Source organism: Coniophora puteana (genome assembly GCF_000271625.1).
Source record: "Coniophora puteana RWD-64-598 SS2 unplaced genomic scaffold CONPUscaffold_9, whole genome shotgun sequence".
Taxonomy (NCBI): domain Eukaryota; kingdom Fungi; phylum Basidiomycota; class Agaricomycetes; order Boletales; family Coniophoraceae; genus Coniophora; species Coniophora puteana.
The window spans coordinates 75,343-98,260 of NW_006913061.1; the positions used below are offsets into that span (position 1 = coordinate 75,343).

Below are 22,918 nucleotides of genomic sequence, written 5' to 3' on the forward strand. Positions count from 1 at the left end.
TCCGTCCTTCCAAGGTATGTCCAAGTGGACGAATTTCAACGTTTGTGCTCAGAACAAATCTACAGTCAGGTGCACGAACGGATGTGGTTGCTCAGTACAGATCGCGCCGAACTACGCTTCTTCGTCTCCCCCGATCGCGTCGATGGGGGATACGCCATCCTCTCTCACGTGTGGGGCGATAATGAGCAGTCGTTCCAGGACGTCCAGGCCTTTCGTTAAACGCGCTGAAGAGGACGGTCGTAATCCCAGGGATCTTGTTTCCGACAAGATTCGCGAGTGCTGTCTCCTCGCTGAGCGCCATGGCTACAAGTGGGTGTGGAACGACACGTGCTGCATCGACAAGAGTAGCAGTTCCGAGCTATCCGAGGCCATCAACTCGATGTTCCTCTGGTACTCTCGTGCCGACATTTGCTATGCCTACCTTCAAGATGTCTCAAGCGATGCGCCCGACATAAAGCCCAGGTTCCGGGAAAGTCGCTGGTACACGCGTGGTAGGACCTTGCAGGAACTTATCGCTCCCGATCTCCTCATTTTCGTGTCGGCAGAGTGGGAGATTCTTTGTGACAAGGCAGAGGAAGCGTCGTTGGTGGCAGAGATAACGAAGATTCCGGAGGCTGTCTTGCGGAAGGAGGTAGAATTGGATGACATCAGTGTCGCGCAGCGGATGTCCATGTCATGGGCGGCCACGCGAGAAACGACGCGGGTGGAAGACAGGGCGTACTCCCTCCTTGGGATCTTTGGCGTCAACCTGCCGACTCTCTATGGGGAGGGCCCGGAGGCTTCCCGGCGGCTTCAGGAAGAGATTATGCGAACGTCGATCGATACGTCTCTCTTTGCCTGGGGACGCCGGTCAGACTATGCTGTAAACCGGTCACAGTCACCACAGTTCGGAGTTATATCTCTTGGCACGGTCACCGTCTGACTTTGAGAACTGTGGTGACATCCGAGCCGTTCTCAGGCCTGATGCAAACAGAAGGTCAAGCACCAATTTCTCGTTTACCCTCTCGCCAGTAAGTCTCCAACGTGATTCGCAGCGCACCTCCTTTTGACACATCCGGTTATAGGACGACCCTAAGGGATCAATAACATATTCTGACTCGGTAAAGGACGTTGGCATTCCGTCTTTCTCCATCACCCCCTACGGTGTCCAAGCACGTGTTCCACTCTATGAAGATCGACGGTCGCGCTTGGGCGCGTGCACAGTTGCTGCTCTCTTTTGCTCCGATTCTGATGGGAAATCTATTGGACTATGCCTTACCCGCTGTGACGACGCTTCTGACCCGAAGCGAGAACTATGGCAGTGCTGCGGACATTCCAGTGGTGGACCCGGTATAACACCCCAGCTAGTCCGCACCACCTGCCTTGGCCATGACGTGGACCACCCATTGCTCGGTGGACGGGCCGTCCAGTGGAAATGGTGTGGCGAGAGATCTTCATCGTTCACCGTCCCCCACCTGCGTCAAGCTTACCCCTCCGCATTCTCAGTAACCACTACATGTTCACGCCGTTCCGCTTTCCGCGCCGCGAAATGGAGAAGATCGAGGAGTTGTCGACGCGTTTATCAGTAACACATATCATAGGTCCTTGGAACGGCACTCCTCCGATTACGCTTGCGTTTCGGAGTACACGCCGGATTCACCAGTCCTTCGGCGCAAATTTCGTTGTCACTCTCAGCTTTGGACGGTGCAGAGCCCATCTACGGCTGCTCCATAACCCGGCCGACTTGGTTCAGCAACAGGATCTTGGGCTACACTGGGCGAATGTAAGATTCCACACAAGTTTCCGTCACTCTCTACCCGGTAATGGTGATGGTGCTCGGCATGCGTGCCCAGAGGACCATGTTCACGAGTGGCCGGGCCTTACCCGGACCTTTACGGAAGCAACGTCGAGTCAGATCACATTGTCGTTGAAACGATGCCTTATCAATCCTGAAGACACGCTAATAATACAGCTGTCCCAGATTAGAATCTGCAATGACGAAAATATGGGCTCAAAGTGGAGATAAAATGGTACTGTGACGCAGGACAGCAAGTTTGGATCGGTATGTATCATTTCCTTCAAGCTGTTATGCATTACATTCTGATATTGTTATAGAGTAGACCTGACCCATCGGAGCGGGGCGATTGTGAACGTGATCTTGTCGAAAAGTGGCAAAGAGTAGGCAAAGGTTAAATGGCTGATGAAAATGTGACAAACGTGCTACAGAGAGGAGGTTCAATCCTGGGTTACACACAGATCCCTAGTTGTAGGCCGTGTAACATGATCGCGGAAACGTGAATCAAAACACCGTAGCGTCTCGTCAGATAATGCAAAATGATAAGATTGACTCGACACCTATTCGAGCCACCTTAGCTGCACCTTGGTCATTTCATACGCGATGAACTACCTCTTGAATCGCCATGTATTTGGGATTTAGGATCAACGGTTACTTGTGAAAATGCAGCCATCCGCCCTGTAGTGGCTTCAATCAAATGTATATTGAACGTTATTGTCCCTTATGCTACTGTACATCTGTGACAATATATTACGCTTGTCATACGGGCGCCCTCCCCAAAGGTGTCATGTTGAATCGTGTCACTGACTCCGGAGTTTTCGGGGTGACCAACTTTGGGCTGAAAGGGACCAAAATACTTGGTCGATCATGGGCGCTTATGTACCTGTCCCCCTCCGACTTACTAAGTGACCTCGACGTCGAGGCAAAAAGACCAAAAATTGCGTAGAATCTCAGGTCCTGCGACTCCGACTGAGTCAAATCCCGATCCGGACGGGGGCAGATACTTACATCATGCACCCGGTGATTTGGAAACTGAGTCCTATATTTTGGAGGAGTGTCAAGAATTGTCCGCCTCAGGACAAGGTATAAAGAGTCGTAAATATAAACCTCAGTAAGCCTACCAGTTCACATAGAACATCTTCTCCAGATTGCTTTCCCCACACGCAAGATTGGCACAGACGACGTCGCCGCCATTGGCTTTGGTACCAGCGGACTCGCTGGTACTGGATACGGCACCGTCGACACCGACGAGGAAAGGTTCAAGGTGACTTTTCCCACCAATTGACCTATGAGCGATTCGTTGGCTAACGAAAATGGAACCGATGCAGGTACTCGATGCTGCATATGAAAGCGGAAGCAGATTCTGGGACGCAGCCAACGTCTACGGGGACAGCGAGGAGCTGATCGGGAAATGGCACGATAACTCACCTCAATGAACCGGGGCTTATCTTACTAACAGCTATACAACGTAGGTTCAAGCGCACGGGCAAGCGGGAAGACATCTTCATCGCTACGAAGTTTGGGTTCGACTTCACCACCGAGAGAGGTGTTGATGGGACCCCCGAAGCATGCCGAGTCAACTTCCAACGGTCTCTTAAGCGGCTTGGGGTGAATAGTGTAGACGTGTTCTATCTTCATAGGTCAGTGTTTTCCTTTCAGCGAAAAAAGAACCGACATTCATTCACTGGATGGAACAGACCAGATCCAGCGGTACCCATTGAAGAAACAGTAGGCGCAATGGCCGAGCTGGTTAAGTTCGGTAGATATACCTTCCTGTGATTCAATAGACGCTTACGCAGTTAAAGCAGAGAGGGTAAAGTCAAATATCTAGGCCTATCCGAATGCAACGCCTACACTCTCCGTCGCGCGCACAAGGTGCACCCGATCACCGCAATTCAGGTCGAGTATTCACCATTCACCCTCGACATCGAGGGTGAGGAGCTCAACTTACTCAAGACTGCGCGCGAGCTGGGAGTCAAGATCGTGGCGTATTCTCCCCTTGGAAGAGGGCTCATTATGGGCCAATATGTGAGTCAATCCCCTTGCTGCATGCTTGACACTATGGAATAACCTGACTGGGCAGCGTTCTCCGGACGACTTTGAAGAAGGAGACTTTCGCCGGAAGGTTCCTATATAGTCGAAGGAGAACTTCTCCACAATCCTCGAGCTGGCTGACTCGCTGAAGAGGATTGGAGAGTCATACGGTGCGACGGCTGGCCAGGTGGCGTTGGCGTGGCTGATGGCACAGGGAGACGACGTGATTCCGATTCCTGGGACAAGGAAAGTCGAGGTACGTTGGTCTTCCTACCAAGTAAGCGCTAACGGGAACGACTTCGCTGGAAATATCGGGTAGTATCTGCAAGAAAATTTGGGCGCGGTCAACATCAAGTTTAGCGACGAGTCAATGAAGGAGGTGAGGGACCTTGCCGAGAAGGCGGACTGGGCGAACGGCGCTCGGTACCCCGACGGTTTGATGCACATGCTGTACGCCGATACGCCTGAGCAGAGGAGAGAATAGTCGCCTCGAGTACACGTCGTATAAGCTTGATACAGGAGAGCTCGTTTGAGCATAGCATCATATTAGCATGACATATATTATTCTGCTGTTGTATTCTTGGTCGTATTTGTTACTTGATATCGGCTGAGGAATATTTCGTCAGTTTGCTGGGCGAGTATGCAGTAGCATCTATTTCGCAGTGGTTTCACCCAGCTCCTGTCTAGGCCTATGGTTATGTAGTTCCTTTCTGGAAAACCGACTGGACTGCGCATGACCGTCAGCTACAGCTGGAGTTCGCATCACTGCAACCTGGTTGGATGGTGAACGTGGGAACTGAGAGGCAATTTTGAACTCCGACTCGGGCGCGGTACCGCTCACTAACGCCGTCAATATTTCAATGTTGCCAGCACATATTTTCAGCTTCATCTCCGCACTCCCATCTTTCCGCAGCCCTGCCCGTTACGCTGTTGTCTCGCTGAGCCTCCTGTCTTGAGGGCACCATTCAAGCTCTAGGTTCTTCGGTACTCACGACGTTTGCCTACGGTAACTTTTTTCGTTGGATGCTCCATCCACGACAATACTTCTGAGCTGGGCTGCTTGTTTCTACTTGACAGCCTTCTCAGCATTACACCCAACGGTCTTTCACACCGCATCTCGATCTCTAAGATACAAAAATAGCACGAACTCATTCATCAACACCTCTGATTGACCGAACGACCATGACGAGGAGTCTATTATAGGTCTAGAACCATATCAATGCAACAGAGCAAATCTCGTTGCTTCCAGCTGCTTTACCATGGACGTTCGACGCGTGATTGTGGAGCGCCAGGTATTGGATACGACCAAATTCAATTACTCCATCCACCGCCACCAGTCCTGCTCATTGACCATGCGCGCCAACGTAGGCCAATGTCTGCAGGTTGCCCCGGAATTGCTCACAACAGTAAGCGATCAGGAACGCCGCGCGTACGCGTCGCCATCCCCGGTCAACGCTCATGTGCTCGACCACCTTCGCGCACTGACGGTTTCCAGCGGTTTCCCCAGCCTAATTGGATGAGGTGGCACAAACTGATGTATAAAAGGCCTCAGCTTTCCGTGGTTGCACCCCATCTTCGCCAGCAGAACCGCCGCGTCCTTGCTCGTTGACATCCGGTCCAAGGTTCTACCTGTTACTTTCAGTCTCATCATCATGCAGAAGACTCTCGCCTTCCTCGCCCTCGTCTCTGCGGCCGTCGCCATCCCCACTAGCGCCGAGCGCTTTGCTGCTCGCGTCGCCCGTCCGAGGACCGCTCGTCCAACCTCATGCAAAATGTCACGACGAGCAGCGTCACGCACGAGACTTACACGAGCAACTGGGCCGGTGCCGTCTGGTCCGAGGGTGCTGTATGCTTCCTCTTTTGTTTCACCATGCCCTTGTCTCATGACATGGACGTTCGATACAGGGCACCTACACCGCTGTGACTGGTACCTTCACAGTCCCTACCCCGACCGGTAACGACGGTTCTGCGTCTGCCTGGGTCGGCATTGACGGCTCCTCCTGTGGAAACGCGATCCTCCAGACCGGTGTTGACTTCAACATCGCGAGCGGCCAGGTCTCCTACGATGGTGAGCGCTCACTCTGTCCCTAAACCCTTCGTTCACTCACCCAAACTCTTCTTCCAGCCTGGTACGAGTGGTACCCCGCTGCGTCCGCCGACTTCTCCAACATCTCCATCAACTCCGGAGACGTCATCACTGTGACCGTGACCGCGACCTCGACCACCGCTGGCACGGCCGTGATCGAGAACACGACCAACGGTCAGTCAGTCACGCAGCAGCTCACGTCCTCGTCCGCGCTGTGCGAGCAGGACGCGGAGTGGATCGTCGAGGACTTCAGCGTCAACGGCGGCCTCGTTGCGTTCGCCAACTTCGGCTCGGTCACGTTCACCGGCGCCACGGCGACGACCGGAAGCGGCACGGTCACGCCCAACGGCGCGACCATCTACGATATCCAGCAGAACGGCCAGACGCTCACGACGACGACGATCAACGGTAATGATGTCACTGTCGCGTACACGTAAACTGTTAAGTGGGTACTTTATTGGTGGTACATATTTAAGAGGGCTGTGGATTATATCATTGGATTTCACGTATCGGGTGTACAGTATATATTGTTCATGACATTTAAGATTCAAAATAAACGTATTTCTACTGGCCTACGTGACAGATGCTTCGTTGAATAAGAGCTCAATGCCTGCATCTTCGACCATAAACCACTGAGCAAAGTCCGTGAAAGACGTTTTGCTAAATTTGTCAAACGTTATCTGGTGTAGCGGATACCCGCGTGTCCGCCTCTCGATGATGCACTGAAAGAGCTCTTCATGACCTGAAGTCGGGTAGGAATCACCGCCATAGACGTGGTCTTCGTATAGCTCTGAACCGGGGTCGGGGTGAGTGAACACGAGTATCTGGAGTGCCGGTGCTGGAATGTCTTCTCCAGGTATGCACGAAAGAAGGTCTGCTACGTGCCCGAAGTTCAAGGGAGATATGATAAGACGTCGTAGTGAGCTGGCGTTCATGAGGATTGGCCGTAGATTGAACTTTGGCAGCGACTCTGTGGAGATGTTGAGGGAAGTGAGAAGACGGATGGGCAGGAGGGTGAAGAGTTCGTCGAATATGTTGTTGATGTCGCCCTTGGCAAAGCTGGCTTCTAAGTAAAGTTCTCGGCTCTTGTGCACCTCCATGTTGGTGCTTGTGTTCACTGCTTGTTCGGGGACATGTACACGAACTCCGTATAGCCATTCAAGAACGGTGACGAGTGAAACGTCGTAGTGAAAGGTGACCGATGAGGGAGTCGTACATCCAAGCCAGTCCTTGACGTACCCAAGTAGCTCCCGGGAAGTATGATTTTCCGGCCCGTAACACTGGAGATGAAGGTACGCCAGGGGCCGAGCAACCTGGATATCCTTGTATAACCCGTCGAAAACGTATGCCTTGTCGATGATTCTCAGGCGTTTTAGGTTTGAGAGTGTGATCGTTGCACGATTCCAGTCACCCCGGAACATTTTCATGCAATATTCAAGGACAAGTTCTTCCAGCAAAGGCGTAGCCCTCAGCAGAAGACGCGCACCATCTGGACCAAGGCGTGAATTGAATAAAAGTCGGTGTATAGAAAGGTGGGTAAGCTGGCTTAGCATTGGACACGTTGAGCTCCAGTCAAGAGCGCAAAGTGACAGGCCTAGTTTCCTTAACTGAGGTGCTTCCCCGCTAATCATACGTGACAAGGTTGGCCATGGATCCATGTGTATACTATGAAGCGCCTGTTTGTTGACGAGGTTCAGAGACTCGAGGCACAGGAAAGTGCCACACTTTGCTAGAAACCGAGCCACGCTGTCACCAGAGCCACCAAGAATCAGGTCCTGAGCCTGCGCTATGCGGTGGGCGATAGGGTCAAATCGGTCATTGAGGTCATTGAGAGTGACGCTGATCTTTAAAGTGCATGATCCGGAGCGCAAGAGGAACGCTTTCATGCATTTTTCCGAGAATGTCGGTATATATGACCACAACGAGGCGTGACACAGCGCAGTGAGGCGCCAGGTCCTGCAGACGTGGGTGACCTTGATCCACGACAGGCATGCCTTGCTGCAGAAATGGAAGTCTATGGGATATGGATAGTTCCCTCGATCTGAGATTGAACCTTGAGAAACTCTGGCATGAGCTTGGGTGGCACATTCGAAGAATATGGAAGATAAGATTTCCGGTGGACAGGACGAAGCGGGCGACTTGGGTAGCATCCCTTTGGCGAGGAGACGTCACTTGAATGCAGAAGTGAGGATTCAGTTACTCGAGGAAAGCTTTTCCCTTCACTCACACTCTGTACCTGAGAGCCTATAAAGGCTTGGAGTCTGACCGCAGAGAAGGACCGTGGGCAATCAGTTGCCCCCCAACCATACGGTGGTAAAGTCTCGGGGGAGCCCGGCAGGAGTAGTGTGTCTGAATCAGACCGACGAGTTCTGGTTGACGTTGTGTTTCGGATTTAAACGACACGAGTTCGAATCTGGCTGGAACTAAACTCCTTTGGGAATTCAAGATGTGCTAAACGAAGGGGAGGAGTGAAGCCAGTGCTAGTGAATGGCTCAATGCGTGACGCGTGACGCGTCTTTCACATACGTGAGAATATCTTACGTCACCTGTCCTCATGTTTTTCAGTGGGTCTCTCTTCTGGTCAACGTAACGTCGCCGTTGCTTCTGGTGATCATCATACGCAATTGGGATTCCATTGGAAAGGGAGTATCTAATCCAACGAAGCATAAGCCCCAGCGCAAGCCAAACCTAACCAGCTTGTATCATACCGCAGGAAGCATTGCATTCAATGGTTCGTGTCCATTGTGACGACTGGAAAGTTGAAAAGCCAATATTGAACATGTGCAACCAAAAGCAGAACCAGGATGTGTTCTTCCTCTTGAGACTCTTCCGATCTGTCTCCGCAGGTGGCACAAGCTTGAGCTCACCGCAAAGAATGTACCTTATCACAACCGCAATACGCCTTCGACAACGCCGCTATTATGCACTAGATTGGCACGGGACCTGGTATGGATCTAACTTACGCCACTCATTGCGGAGCCCAGTCCAGGTGCGGTATGTGATGCTGATGTGTTCACCGTAATATTCTCATCGCTTAGCCTTCTTGGAGTGGAAGAACGTGAATTTTCAGATTATCAACCAATCCCCTCGATATCCATCATTTATATAAGCTCAAAGGTACCAATTGCGATATATTTATCACCCCCAGAACTAACATCGCGCATCACGTCATCTCATTGCTCAGTGTGAGATAAATAAGAGGCGTACTTCAGCTCTTCGCCTATACTCTGCAACCTAATCCCCACGTCTTACGTTGGCACGATGCCCGAGCAAATCACGCACTATGGTTGCAAGGTGAGCGCTAGTGGATCTCGCATAAATCGGCCGTGCCAGTTACAGATCGTGCCCTCTAGTTCAGCGGATATTCTCACAAGGTCCGTCCTTGGTTATTTGCGAATTGCATGAATATACTAACTCAAATGGCGGTCAGACGGCGATAGCACTTGAGGAAGCAAAGGCACAGTACACTCATGTGGAGGTCGACTTCACGAACAAGCCTGACTGGTTATTCAACGTCAATCCGGCAGGGAAGGTGCGATTCGCCTTCTCGTCCTCCTTCATATAGCTTCCGACCGATTCAAACTTAGATCCCTGTGATCGTGTACGGTGGCGCCTCCGCGCCGGCCGACCAGCCCTCTCCCGAGTCTGTGAAACTCGCCGAGTCCGCTGTTCTCCTCGAGTTCATCGCGGACCTCTACCCCGGCTCCGGGCTCATGCCTTCCGATCCTGTTCAGCGCGCCAAAGTCCGCTTCTTCCATAACACAGTCGACACAGTCCTCATCCCCGCGCTGTTTACGTGGTTGATCAACAGCGCACCCGCCAGCACAATCGTCGAAGCACTCAAGAAGGTGCAGGAGCTGCTCCCCGACAATGGCGCTTTCGCAATCGGCGACCAGTTCACGATTGCAGATGCGAGCATTGCCGCGATATATGTGCGTATCGTGCTGTTGGCTGAGAAAGGTCTTCCAGGAGAGGAACAGGCGACCGGTGTTTTGCAGGCGCTCAGCACGCCTGAGCTCGCCAAGGTTAAGGCTTATGGAGACAGACTGACCTCACGTGCGAGCGTTGCTTCGTCGTGGGACAAAGTAAGCGAATTTGATATTACCAAACGTGCGCAGAGTGTTGAGGTACTTCAAGGAAACATCGGTCGCATACCTTGCAATGGTGGCGAAACAAGGAGCCAAGTGAGCCATTTGATCGGCGGGGCTACATGCTCAAAACGCTGTATAACAATCGATAGTGTTGTGGCGTCCATTGAGAATCCTCGAGGTTTTACACCACTTCAACATGTACGCGGAAATATGTTGTACGACGATATGCGTACTATAGATAAAGCAAGGTCTATGAGACGACGTTTTTCACCTAGGGAGCTTGCCCCACCACTCGTTGCCACTAGGCCAACGTTGAGGCCTGCCATCAATGGATACGTCCAAACAGGCGGTACCGGTGCGAAAGACTACAGCAAGTTTTAAGTCCGCCACCTCGAACGTATTCATTCATGATTTTAAATGTGGCTTACTTCGGTCCGCTACCTAGTATGTCATATATTACATTAAGTTGTCAAAAAATGCCTAAACTGGACCAAGCACGCTCAATAGTCTTCACCAGCAACGTATTGAATCTCTTCCATCCCATAACCGTCTTCTTCGGCTGGTTGGGCTACTGGAGGGGCAAAAGCCACGGTGGTTAGTTCATGACCGTTGGAGGCTTCTCTGCCAAGACCAATTTCGTAGCTCTTTCTGAGACTGAGGATCATCCAAGGGCCAACCATACAGTAGAGCACGACTTCAAGTATATCCTCGAAGCAGTTATAAGCGGTCAACTTCGCAAACAGTGCTATGAGTAGTTGTGTTGTGTTGACAAATAGTAGAACTCACATTGATGTTATCCTTGACTTGTTCCATCGCATTCACAATAATCGACATGAGGACGCTGTGAAAGTCAAATCAGCATAAAAGCATCATGGTACTAAGACTAGGCCTTTCGTACACAAAGAAGTAAAGTAAGTTATCTCTTATAATCACCGCCATGAGTGTGTTGGCTGAGCGTAAAGGACTCCTCCAAAACGATCCTTGGACACTTTTGGAAGCGTACCACAGTGCAAGTGCACACAGGAGCGCCTCATACGATATCAGGAAAGCATCAGAAGTGGGGTATATCCACCATATGCCTTCGGGGAAGTTGATGTAACAGGAATATATCCCGGCAAAGCTGATCTCGGCTTAACAAAACAAGTGTCAGCCGTGTACGTCAGGCTGATTTGAGTGTCTTACAGAATACACTTGTCAATCCACGAAGCATGACGCTCAAAGTCGCTATGTTGATGCCCTGAACAACTATGTAGAAAACGGCAAACACCACGAGGATATTTTGTGGTTTCCCCAGAAGTACGTATACTCGTATGGACATCATCCCTACCGAGATAGTTTAGTATCTGGTTTGAGCTTCGTTTGAAACCCACCTTGGAGGAGGATCATGATAGTCATGATCATAGCTTGGGGAACTGCGAACAATATGTAACCTACACCAGAGGGGGAAAGCCTAGTCAGAAGACGAACAAGTAAGGAGAGCGTAGAACTCACAGCTAACAGAATCGGACAAGAGTTAGATTATTTGTGAGGAAAATGAGAAGTCAGTAGTAATTACGTACGACTACAGAAATCAAGGCGTGAGTTTTTACCAGTGATCTAGCACGATGCTTTGCTTACTTTACTCGACAGTGGAATGCCGGTGAAGTTGTTCACTGCAATAACCCATAAATAACATCATAGCATACTTTGTAGTAGAGACGTACCTAGGAAAAATCTACTCTCAAATTGTCAAGTTAAACATTGTGAACTAAAGTTGTGATAAATAGCTTACGCAGGTAGCATCAATCCCATGTAGCGTAGCTGTAAATAAACGTCAATACGCAATTCTTTGTCTGGTTTTTTATCCCATACCACTATGAAGGCCAATGTTGTGGACGAAAATTTCCTATTCTACAAGAGGTTGTAAATGACACATAATACAGGGACTGTGATAGATTTTGCCAACAAACCCATATTAAATCCATCTGCAGAGGGACCTAAGTAAGTCAATCAGGATAGTCATGGGTGAATGTGTACCTCAAGTGAGAAGTTTAACACTGTAAACCCACACTTTAGCTCATGTCCATTCATGCACACTGAATTCAGACTCACAATAATCGTAAACTAACACAACCGTTGGAGCAACTGGATGATATGGTTTGTGAGTACACAATGCGTGAAAGAATCGAATGAATGACGACGTACTCAGGGCATATTCTCCAACCCTGTCGTCTTGCACAAACGCGATGAGCTCTTCCTCGATGGAGTCGGATGACATCTCGGGAGGGACAGATGGATTGGTGTTGGCACTTGACGAGCTGTTATATGGCCAACGGGTTGGGAGCTGATTTCAGCATGCTGTATTGCAGGTACGCATCCTGATACTCCCATCTAAACAAAGAACACGATTTGCAATTTACAGGAAGAGATCAGTTAATACTCCTAGCTGGGATGTATGACGATGTCTGGATTTGAGAGTGAACATTCCATTCCAAGCTATCCATGAACACTTAATGAATACTTTACCACACGCACTACTGTACATTCCCGCCATCATTGACTAAACCAGGATCGCTGCTGATACGATGCCCGTTAGCGTGGATGCCAGAAAAGCGCCGCTGCTGGCCTCGAAGTTGAGTGGCAGTCCACTCGTGAAATCCCTGTCAGTGATCTACTGTTTAACTATTCATTGCTGTCGATAACCTTTTATGACCTTCAAGGCCAATCTTCCTGCATTATGTGCGATTCACTAAGCCAGTGAGGAACATCAGGTAAGGGGGGTCCATTTCTAAAGATACACTATTTGTTAACGGTCCTGGATATTTAAAGTGCGTGATTGATGAATGGTGCGAATTAACGAGGGAAGAGCAGCGGGCTTGATGTAAAAAAGGTATATTTGGTCAGCTGTCGTCGACTTCCTTGATATGGGCTATACATAGGATCGATCCATGCATGACCACGCATATTCGGAGAAAGATCAGAAAGTTAGTTCCTAATCAAGGCTTGAAGGTGAGATCGCCGCGATATCACGAAAGATGTATGTCAGCTTGGGTTAAATTACAGGATGGGGACACTCACATTTGTACTCCCTCAGGATGCATGTGCTCACTCTCAAAGTAATGGCTCTGATTCTCAAACGAGGAAGTGCAGTAACTTTTCCGAAGGTGTATATGAGAGACAGGGAAGAGGCGTGAATTAAAGTTTGCTGCCCCAGGGCCATGTTTGTTTTTCATCATCAGATACTCAAGCTCGTACCACCAGGATGTCATATACATATCTCTACGCAGAAGAATAACGCCGAGGATGGGCTAGATCGTGTGTTTAAGTATAGTCCGGAGCATGGCAGTACAGAACAATGATCGGAGAGACCCGTGCGCGTGGTAATAATGCTCTTGCATGTTCTTCCCTGACTTTGAGTCGAGAATTCTGAGACTCAGCTCTGAGATGGCTAGAATAGCTGTACTAGTACGGAGTTTAAGGCCAGTGCGAGGCGACAAGATTTAAACAACCAACTTGAATTCAAGTGCTTATAGACCTCGTTAGTGAGGGATGCATCCATACGTGTAGCCTTTAGTAACGAAATCATTGAGTAATTTATTGCGTTGTACGACGTAGTGTCTCAGCCATCAGCAGCAAAGTATGCTACTAAGCGACAAATAACTTGAAAACAAAGGCTACGGACTCAACGTTTTGAAAACCACTGGCGGGCCGAGGCCCGAGGGTGGGAAAGCATAGCAGATAGGGGCTACTTTCCTTAATTAGAGTACTGACGTCTGACGCTCTCGTCGTTGCAACCTCAACTCGACCACAGCAGGATCCTCGCGAACGGAATCTACTCCATCTCTGTCTGCTTCTCTCTGAAAACCGCCTCTATGGCAGCTAGGAGAAACTCGGACAAGCTATAGCCATGCCCAGCTGCGATGATGCAGAAGTCTACTGGCCCTCGCTCTACAACCCCAGCATCGAGCTGTCGGACGTGCAATATCACAGTGCCACACAGCCCGGCGGAGCCTACATCTGTCACCCTGGAAGTATGTCCTAATCACGCTCTTAGCCTAGAATGTGCGATGAAGGAGAGTGGGAGTGAGGTCCCAGTACTGACTCTACCTCTGCCCCTCCCCAGCTGTATTCCGCTTTATACTCTACTGGACCCTCATCTTCTCCGTACCATTCTACGTCCTCAGTGGCATCTACGCCTTCTTCAACTTTGCCTTTCCCCCACGATGCCCCACCATCTCGGATTCTGATGCCTACGCGCTCCTCCCATCCCGCCGTTCTTCTATGAACCCGCTCAGCCGCCCCGGTAGCCCTGTCCCGGGTACACCAGGCGCGCCCGGTTTTGGCACGAACGCGGACCGCGACCTGTGGAGGAGGCCACCGCGCACGAACGTGCGGCGGTCGAGGATCACGTTCGCGGTGCTAGTCCTTCTCATGTTCTCGTTCCTCAGTCTCGCGATTTCGGTGCTGGGCGCGGCGGTGGTTGGGTTCTTGCTGTTTGCGGTGTATCAGGCGGGCGGGTTTTACATGTCTACGTGAGTGCTAGGCTCGTCCTTTCTGGTGGTTCGGTTCGAAGCGAATGATGGCTAACTTGAATGGACGTCCCGGCCTGTAGGTGGGTACCGTTCGTGTGGGCAGTTATCCAAGGACTGGTTGCGTTGCTGGGGTGGGTACATCGTTCAGTCACCTCCGTCACGTATCACATCACTCGAGCAGCTTCGCTGATCCTTCTCTCAGCATATGGCCTTCTGTCATCGACATTATGTGACGTCTAGACTGCGTCCTATCCAATCTGGTTTTGTTTCCTCACATATCTAGTGGAGCCTTCTATACCCCGTACTCATAATTATCTTCTGAGCAATTCAGTTCTTGCATAACACCTTCCCAGACCCGCTTCCACGCCCGTACATTATACATTACGAAGAGCGCAGCCCAGTAATCCACTCAAGCCCATTGGACGGATGCAGGTTCATTCTCCACGTGCGCGTCTGTCAAAAATGCGCATCTCCACGGCTACCTGCGTCTTGTGCGTCGACCGGGCCGTCGTCCACGCTTCAATACCGCTCTTGGACTACGCTGATCTTCTTATATGACAGGCCCAGGGCTAACGTAAGACAAGCGAGAAATCCCTACCACGCCTCGCCAGACTGCTGGTCCTGGTACCCTCGATGTTTACGCAAGTTGAGGTACCGCTCGCTTGGGTTTACACCTAACGCCAAAAACTCTGATCATCGAAGACGGGACTTGCGTCCTCGATTATCAGTTATCTAACCGCAGATAAGATGGCAAGTGTTCGTCTCTCTGGCTATATATCACACACGCCATCACACCGGCAGCCTGAGCTCGTGTCGCTTCCTCCCCGCTGTGCAATCTGGCGGGACGTCCCGCTATCTCGAGCTCGCTGTCCACACGCCTCTGTAGCAATATATCAGATTGTCGTCGGCCGGATCCCGCGTGCGTCCCATGCGAAGCCAACGCCGGCGCCCCGACAGTGGGCTGGGAACGCGCGGACCGTGGATGAGTGGTTGCTTTTGTACCGTGCTTCTACTTCGTGCTTCCTTGTAGGTTCTTTGCTCAGTTTAGAGTTAGCCTGAGTCGGACTCGGACTCACGCAGGCCTTCGTTTCTCTTCTGACGGTTTTAAAGTATGTCGGAGGTTCTCTGAGACTTCGGTAGTTCTAAGTGTGTATTTTTCTTCACGTTTAGTGGCACTGACATATGAATAGGGCATGAAGTATGTGGAACATAACGCGTAGGCAATTGCGAGCCTCATGTCTTTGGCTTTGGACTTCGGTCTCAGTTCAAATTGGCTCGACAACATGGCATTTTGCGTCACTTAAGCTCACGGCGCAGGGCGTAAAGTAGCTATTTAGACTCGCTCCCTTTAGACGCACCGCTACGATGATGCTATGACTGTGCTGGTTATTCATCTGTTTGCAGAAAGAGGGTGTCGCACAAGGATTGGCCATGGTCCCATCTGTATCGACTGAATAGGCTTGACAGAGGTCAGCGGGTCGGTGGTTTGATGGGGGTTATACACTACATCCTCGGAGTATCCGTAAGCGTTGTATGGCGCGATTCCTACACATCCAGCTTTGAGAGAACGATTACCCAAAGACGGCGGAAATGCCTCGACTTCTGAGGTCCAAACTTAAAATAACGTGTCGGAATTATCTGCTGTCTCGAGGCACGCCGAGCGGAGGCACTCGGTCAACGTTCTCTGAATGAACTTGGGGTGGCGTGGACGATGGGCCTCCTCTTTGATGATAAAGCCGTTCAAAACGCCATCGTTGCCATTGGTGGGTGTACATATGCTCGTAAGGGGTGGTGGTGATTAGCTTGGGAGGAGGGGAAGGAGATAGAGGGGTGAGTCGCAAGGCCGTGGGGTAGGCGTGCCTTTTGACAAAGTTTTATCTGTCTGTAGCTACAGCTATGCTTCTGATCACCACACAGTTTGTCGGCCAGCACATCTGGAACAAGTGGCCCAATCATTGCGAATGCTAGGTGAGATACGTTAACGCCGTTTGTGAGCCCAGCTGCACAGCGTGGCGGCCGCACCTTGCGGTCGCTGTCAGGATATTCGGCGCAAAGTACCATAACGATGAATGAGACCAGCGTCTTGGCTGGATCGTCGTGTTCATAGTGTCTTTGATCACTTCACTCGAGGCTTTCACCCGGGTTTTCATCGAAATTTCATCTAGGCTGCTTCGATCCGTGACCGAGCGTCATGCGCAGGCGGCAATGAGTTCGCTAAGGCTGTGCCAAAAGTCCTCGATCTTATCTGACGACCGCACCCCTACATGCACTTGCATCGCGGTTAGGACGGTTTTGATGCACATTGCGCGCAAGTCGAGGAGCTCACTGGCAGGAGGCTCGAGCCTGAGCTGGAACTTTGATCAAATTGATCGAATCGCCGCGCACAGTGGCCCGGGTGCGATCAAGTCTAGGGTTCCAACGTTTGCGCTTACCGAGAGTCGAGGACGCCGAGAGATTGACATGACAGCCGCGCTGAGAACATGTGGCGGACGTCGTCTCCGGGCTGCACTTGCCCCATGTCTGCCATCTCCGACTGTCCGCGGGGAGTGTGGGAACGGGACGGTCGCCGCAGGAAAGGGTCTCTGAAACGCCGCACGAGAATACGCGGGCTTGAGCTTCTAGTGCGATGTAGCTGAGTGGATGAGAGAGCTAGCACTGACTCACGAAGGTGTATTCTTGCGACCTTTCTTCAAATTCTTGGCTCGAGATGTGCAGGGCCTCACACTGGGGGAGATGCATCCAGTTGTTGACTGGGTGACGTGTATCTGATAAGCTGTTTGCAAATAATCGCGGCATGCTTCATTGCGTTGCGTCGACGGAGGTAAATTGTGTTGCTGACGACACGCGGGCTTATCTTATCTGTCTGCGGCGGTCGCTGATGCTGGCCAGACGACCATCATCCACCCGTTTTGTCACATCCCGCGCGTCCGGAAGATCACCCTCGCCGGTGCATAGCACTCTCAATGAATTCAGCTACGGCGGCTTATGAATCCTATTCTAAGTGGTGGAGTAGTTAGTTCATTGGCTGTTCATCGCATCAATGATGTACGAGCAGAGCTCCTAGGATGGATATCGCGTCCATGATCGTCGGGAAGCAAGTGTACAGGCCTGCTGGACTGGGCACGCGTGGATATGGTGAAACCGGTCCCAGCGGTGCGCGGGAGGATACACACATCTCCCAGGCCAATAAGCGTGTGTCGCCCGTCAGCCAAAAGGCCGGGCGCCTTGGTGCACTTCGGGGCGTGTGGATGTCATGCCAAAGGGTTTTCTGGAACGCGATGACAGAAAAATGAAGCTTTTGATGAGATAAAAGCCGGGACTGAATTCGGGGGGAGATCTCTTTCCTGAGACGCGGGCTGATGGGAATCGTGTTCACGTAATAAAAATAGGTCGGCTGATAAGATGGGGCAACCCGCATCGCAGCCACACGCCCAAACACGTCCAAAGTTCAGATCTCCCCACGCTAAACGAGTCCTGCCGTTCGGCAACGTGGCCAGCGTCTACGACGGCGACCAGCGTCGTCCTCGATATCGTCCATAATGCGCGAGGTTGATGCCAGCAAGTAAAATGTCAGTAAAATAGAGACGATTTTATACGCGTTGGACACCAAAATTGAGATTGCGGGGTAAAGGGGAAGGGGGCTGAAAAAGGGAGTGATTATGAAACTGTCGTAATCTGATTGGCTGTTAAGGTTTGCGCGTTGTTATCTTTTAGTCAACGTCGGTTGCCGAAAAATCATAAACCTCCGTGTCTCTCCTTACCCCGTCTCTCCTCCGAGTCCCCCCTCCCCCCTCGCCATCTCACCTCCTCCTCTACTCTGGCTCTCTCACATCTCTTGTAATATCTGTTAATCCTTGTTAGCTAATCTGTCTCTTACGTGTAGGCGAGTCTCTTCTCCCCTTCTCCTTCACCCTCTTTGAGATCCCCGTCGCTGACGCAGCACAACGCGCGACGCGCTCAACAGTCATCCTGTGATAAAAAATGTCACCCATAGTCATGGAATCGCCTGCTAGTGCTATCGGCATGCATCCGCCAATACTCCCTATTTCCCGCATCCAGGCCACTTTCTCCAACGCGTCTTCCGATCACGCTCTCCAGCAGGACGCGCGCCCATCGTCCCCTGCCCCCTCTGCTCCCGTCAACGTTGCCAACGCTGATGCCGCCGCCCAACGCGGTATCTCCACCGGCGATTTCCCTACCTTTGAGCAGCTCATTCACAAGGATCGCCCTGCCGGCGCTGCAGCCGAACAACAGCCGACTGCCCCAGTGGCACAGCAGCTCAAGGATTCCGCTCAATCTCAGACCGAGCCCCCGGCCCAGACTGCGCAGACCCCACAGAAGCAGCAGCAGCAGACAGCTCAGTCCCCGCAACAGCCTCAGGAGAAGCAGACCTCGGCGCCACCCCAGCGCACGACGTGCAACAACTGCGGCACCGCTGAGACCCCCCTATGGCGACGCGATTCCGAGGGCAAGACCATTTGCAACGCCTGCGGTGAGCTATTCTGACCTCATTTCATCTGTCATCGGATATCTTGCCCCTCGTTTTGTTCCCAAACGCCGTCACGTGGCAACGCGTGGCTGGGGGGTTGCACGCACAGGGCCCCCCAAGGCTCTAGCCACGCGCCCTTCGGAAAATTGACTCCTCGCATCGTCAGTGCTGTCCATCACTCCCCTTGGCGTGTTTTGGGCATGTCAGAGATGCGATGAAGCGATTGGGTCGATGATCCAACCTTGCTTGTCTGCTTGTTGTCTCGAGTGTGCAGGAAACAGTGTGCTGACGATTTTGCGTTTTGCTCACGCCTATGCGTGTTCTCTACTCGCCGTTTGGTCTTATGGGACGGATGCTTGGGTGGTTCTGCAGGTCTTTATCTCAAATCTCGCAAGGTGGCTCGACCCCCCTCCCTAGCTCGTACACCCACCCCCAACGCCGCTGCCGCTGCCGCCGTCGCTGCAGCAAACGCCAACAGCAGCAGCGAGGACATGCCGACTCAAGGGGCAGCATCTGCCCAGAAGGGATCAAACGACGACAAGGGATCTCCTTCTGCGAAGGGGACTTGCCCTGGAGACGGGCGCTGCGATGGCACCGGAGGCTCGAGCGCATGCTCTGGATGCCCCACATTCAACAACACCTTGGCTGCAGCACGTGCCGATGCCGATGTCACCGCGCCAGGCGAAGACTCGTTCCAGGCCCAGCAAGTAGTAGCTGCATCATCCCCAGCAGCAGCCGACGTCGCGCCACCAAATGTGGCCGAGGCCGAGTCCCCAGGACAAGGCACGAAGAAGGTCAAGTCGGCGGTCGGGGCACTCTGCTGCGCCAACTGCAGTACGAGCACGACGCCGTTGTGGAGGCGCGATGATGTCGGGAACAACATCTGCAACGCTTGTGGTGAGTGTCTGTTTTTCGGTTCTCGATCTGCTTTTCTGGATTCTGGTTCCGTCCGCTCCCGAGATGGGTGCTTTGTGTTCATTTGCGGGGCGGAAGCGCATCAGACGCAAAATTTTCGCGCGGGATGGGGCCGCAGCTGATCAAGGGGTGTTGGTCGGCTCCAAGATTTCGGGGTGACAGCCATCCTTGATTCCTTTTTTATCTTATCGCTTGTCCCATGGCCCTGCGCGGCATCAATCTTATCTCCCACGATTTTCTTCCGCTCTCGGCCGCTCTGCCGCGGTCGCCGGGCGGGTGCTTCGGCCATTCAATCACGTCTTCTTGATTACATCCGCCGATTCGAATATACGCATTCGCCGTCGCTCACTATCTCTTTCCCTCCCCATGCAGGCCTCTACTTCAAGCTACATGGTACTCATCGCCCCAACTCCATGAAGAAGACCGTGATCAAGCGGCGGAAACGGGTTCCCGCAGCTGCAGGCATGTCTTCCGGACGCATGTCAGACCAGGCTGCCGCTGAAGCTCTTGTATCAGTCGGACGCGGCGGTGCACAGTCTAACACAGGTGACGATAGCGACGCTGAAGTCGAAGAGATCGAACAGCCCCGCCGCAAGCGCGCTCGTCGCAGCACCCGCGGTGAACGCAACGTCCGCCAGCGCGACGATGAGGATGAGGATATGGCCGAGCCCGAAGATCTCCCTCCGAGGAGAGCGCGTAACGAGCGTCCCGAGCGCGCCCTCCCGGTGCGCAAGGGCTCTCGCGACTCGCACGGCTCTGCATGGGCCGAGGGATCGTCCAGCATTCAGCAGCTCGCCGAGGTGCTCTCCGGAAGCGAGCACCGATCGAGCTCGCTACCTCGCGCAGAGGCTCACGAGCGTTATGCGCATGGATCGCATCTTACCCGCACGAACTCCGGTCACGGCCACTTCGTGGCGTCCCCTCACGCTGGATTTGACCTTCCGCCCTTGAACGCTGCGCTCGGCGAGCGGTACGGTGGTTTCGCTGGCCTTCTTGGCAACCGCGACTTTGGTGGTGCGACATCGAGCTTTATTCGCTCTGGCTCAAATGCTCCCAGCAGGACGCACTCGCCTCTTAATCCCAACACCGGCTCGGGCTACGTTTTGCCCCCGCCTCACGGTGTGCACTACTTCTCGCAGCACCACGCCTTTGGCGGACACTCGCCCCCGCCCCACGATTTCAACGGCGTGCTGCTCTCCGGCGTGCCGAACGTCAACGAGCTGAGGCAGCATTACCTCGAGTTGCACGAGACCCGCAAGCGCCTCGAGGAAATGATCGAGAAGACGGATAGGTTGATGGCGGGTGTGAAGCACGGTCTCGACGACATGTTGAACGTTGCGGCTGCACAGCAGTACCAGCAACAGTTGCAGGCTCAGGCTCAAGCTGCCGCCTCGCGCGTAGCCTCGCGTGCGCCCTCGCCGTTGCATCAGCAGCAGCAGGTGCAACAGCACCCGAGCCCCTCCTCTGCGCCTCAGCAGGAGCAGCAGGCGCCTGCGTCGTCGCAGACTCAGGCGCAGGGATCCATCCCCAGCGCCCCGATTGCGTTGCCGCTGCCTCGTGCCGCTGGCGAGAAGGAGAAGACGCGCGAGTCCGTCTGGCCCGTCTCTGAGTCCCCCGCGCGGGACTGAATATCTTCGTCCGCTGTTCCTCTGGCCCACTCGCCGTCGCCATCGCTATGATCTATTGCCATTCTCGCTATGTATGCCGCATCCCGCTTGCTCTCGCTTTCGATAACCTGACTAGGAATGTCTGGCTCTCGCCGGGCTCGATGTTAACCATCATTCGGATCACCAACACGTATATCATTTTCTCATTTTCTTTCTTTTCTCATCTCTCTCGTTCTCATCCGCGCCTCCGCATATACATATATCCTCTTTATTCACGTTTCATATATTTGAACGGTTTTCTTGCGTTTTTTTTTATCGATCGTCGCTGTCTTCCGCTGCGTTCCGTTGTTCATATTATACTCTACATTCACGTTTTCATTATCATCGTCTTCTTGTTTGGTTTCCTCTATCTCTCTCGTCTCGTCTAAACATCTACACAACCATCACTACATGAAACCCCATATGCATCGTTATCATCACTCTCTGTCGGCCTTATATGCTCGTTTTAACTCCCCTCGCTTTCACCCCTCCACCTCACCACATCTTCGTACACAATCGTTTGCCTCTGGCACTTACTCGTTTTGATAGACACCACCCACCCCATCGCCCATCCAGTCTCCCGCTCGTATGTTTCTTGCTTTCCGTTTCGATCCGCTCGTTCGCTGTCTCTTTTGGTTCACCGTATATAACTATCTAGCCCGCTCTATTTATATGCCGCTCGAGGAGGTCTCTTATTGGCTTGTGGCTGCTCCCCCCATCCCATCCGACATATAGGATTTTCACATACCACCATCATCATCACCCACCGCGCCTCGTTTCTCAGTTAATTTCCTTGCCCTTTCGCGATTTATTCGCCTGTACGTATTGTAGACACTTGTCTTTTCTGTTTCTTCTGCGCGCATGCGTCAGATGGGTGGGAGGGCGAGTGAGCAGTTTGGTTGTTTAATTCTCGGTTCTGATTTTATACCATTGGCGCGTTGTGTGGCTTTGCTCGTGCATTCGCGTTATAGACTTTTCGATGTTTTTTTTTGTTGCTGGACGTGTGTTTGTGCGTGGTTAGCTTTTTGTTTGATTTGATTTTGATTTGTTTGTTGGCACTTGCGTTATGAGGGAAATGATTATCTATGCTGATTCTTAGATGAATTTTTGGGCGAGACGGTTTTGGTGTGAGTGTTGTGGATGTTGGTTTGGATTTGAGTCTGAGTTTGAGTGGGCAGTGCTTTCGTGAGTTGGGAGCAGCGCCTTCGGTGCCATGTCGGCGCAGTTCACATCTTTTTCATGGAGTGACTTCTTCTCGTGAGGTGTTCACCCACTCCTGTCCTATTCTAAACACATGGAGTACCAATGACAATTGGTCTACCACGCACGGTATGGATCCGAGAGCTGTTTATGGCTTCAGATCAAAGGCGGT

At 52.2% G+C, this 22,918-nt stretch overlaps 6 protein-coding genes across 6 annotated transcripts; 5 read left to right on the forward strand and 1 right to left on the reverse strand.

The window, feature by feature from the left end:
* Positions 1–81: 81 nt before the first annotated feature.
* On the forward strand, positions 82–1,177 carry CONPUDRAFT_126565 (HET-domain-containing protein; the record flags this gene model as incomplete). The annotated part of the gene is given in 3 exon segments (XM_007772385.1): positions 82–214; positions 231–1,010; positions 1,065–1,177. 2 exon segments carry the CDS (start codon positions 82–84, stop codon positions 920–922), a joined length of 825 nt encoding a protein of 274 aa, XP_007770575.1. The 3' UTR covers positions 923–1,010; positions 1,065–1,177.
* Positions 1,178–4,951: 3,774 nt separating this feature from the next.
* Positions 4,952–7,228, forward strand: CONPUDRAFT_166706 (uncharacterized protein). The gene is made up of 5 exons (XM_007772386.1): positions 4,952–5,172; positions 5,227–5,305; positions 5,354–5,649; positions 5,714–5,876; positions 5,934–7,228. The coding sequence occupies exons 1-5, from the start codon at positions 5,068–5,070 to the stop codon at positions 6,329–6,331; spliced, it is 1,041 nt and encodes a 346-aa protein (XP_007770576.1). The 5' UTR covers positions 4,952–5,067; the 3' UTR covers positions 6,332–7,228.
* A 1,925-nt stretch (positions 7,229–9,153) lies between these two features.
* CONPUDRAFT_126566 (thioredoxin-like protein) lies at positions 9,154–10,254 on the forward strand (the record flags this gene model as incomplete). The annotated part of the gene is made up of 5 exons (XM_007772387.1): positions 9,154–9,188; positions 9,248–9,268; positions 9,325–9,426; positions 9,482–9,979; positions 10,032–10,254. Coding segments are annotated over 5 exons (707 nt in total), but the record flags the coding sequence as incomplete, so codon positions are not given.
* A 231-nt stretch (positions 10,255–10,485) lies between these two features.
* CONPUDRAFT_74389 (uncharacterized protein) lies at positions 10,486–12,242 on the reverse strand (the record flags this gene model as incomplete). The annotated part of the gene is made up of 13 exons (XM_007772306.1): positions 10,486–10,716; positions 10,772–10,826; positions 10,989–11,115; positions 11,168–11,308; positions 11,356–11,435; positions 11,477–11,478; positions 11,603–11,637; positions 11,689–11,699; positions 11,757–11,875; positions 11,935–11,961; positions 12,002–12,021; positions 12,077–12,109; positions 12,170–12,242. The coding sequence occupies 13 exons, from the start codon at positions 12,240–12,242 to the stop codon at positions 10,486–10,488; spliced, it is 954 nt and encodes a 317-aa protein (XP_007770496.1).
* A 1,520-nt stretch (positions 12,243–13,762) lies between these two features.
* CONPUDRAFT_106823 (uncharacterized protein) lies at positions 13,763–15,231 on the forward strand. The gene is made up of 5 exons (XM_007772388.1): positions 13,763–13,995; positions 14,088–14,496; positions 14,577–14,627; positions 14,699–14,987; positions 15,058–15,231. The coding sequence occupies exons 1-4, from the start codon at positions 13,872–13,874 to the stop codon at positions 14,727–14,729; spliced, it is 615 nt and encodes a 204-aa protein (XP_007770578.1). The 5' UTR covers positions 13,763–13,871; the 3' UTR covers positions 14,730–14,987; positions 15,058–15,231.
* Positions 15,232–18,295: 3,064 nt separating this feature from the next.
* On the forward strand, positions 18,296–22,631 carry CONPUDRAFT_106827 (uncharacterized protein). Its single transcript, XM_007772389.1, has 4 exons — positions 18,296–18,379; positions 18,461–18,988; positions 19,358–19,882; positions 20,273–22,631. The coding sequence occupies exons 2-4, from the start codon at positions 18,478–18,480 to the stop codon at positions 21,526–21,528; spliced, it is 2,292 nt and encodes a 763-aa protein (XP_007770579.1). The 5' UTR covers positions 18,296–18,379; positions 18,461–18,477; the 3' UTR covers positions 21,529–22,631.
* Positions 22,632–22,918: the final 287 nt, after the last annotated feature.

Bases quoted from the DNA above. Each gene is read 5' to 3' on its own strand.
- CONPUDRAFT_106827 (XM_007772389.1), top strand. From the start codon at position 18,478: ATGTCACCCATAGTCATGGAATCGCCTGCTAGTGCTATCGGCATGCAT. The intron at 18,989-19,357 runs GTGAGCTATTCT...GTGGTTCTGCAG, and splicing joins GACCATTTGCAACGCCTGCG to GTCTTTATCTCAAATCTCGC. The intron at 19,883-20,272 runs GTGAGTGTCTGT...CTCCCCATGCAG, and splicing joins CAACATCTGCAACGCTTGTG to GCCTCTACTTCAAGCTACAT.
- CONPUDRAFT_166706 (XM_007772386.1), top strand. From the start codon at position 5,068: ATGGACGTTCGACGCGTGATTGTGGAGCGCCAGGTATTGGATACGACC. The intron at 5,173-5,226 runs GTAGGCCAATGT...GTAAGCGATCAG, and splicing joins CATTGACCATGCGCGCCAAC to GAACGCCGCGCGTACGCGTC. The intron at 5,306-5,353 runs GTTTCCCCAGCC...GATGTATAAAAG, and splicing joins CGCACTGACGGTTTCCAGCG to GCCTCAGCTTTCCGTGGTTG.
- CONPUDRAFT_106823 (XM_007772388.1), top strand. From the start codon at position 13,872: ATGCCCAGCTGCGATGATGCAGAAGTCTACTGGCCCTCGCTCTACAAC. The intron at 13,996-14,087 runs GTATGTCCTAAT...GCCCCTCCCCAG, and splicing joins CTACATCTGTCACCCTGGAA to CTGTATTCCGCTTTATACTC. The intron at 14,628-14,698 runs GTGGGTACATCG...TCCTTCTCTCAG, and splicing joins GGACTGGTTGCGTTGCTGGG to CATATGGCCTTCTGTCATCG.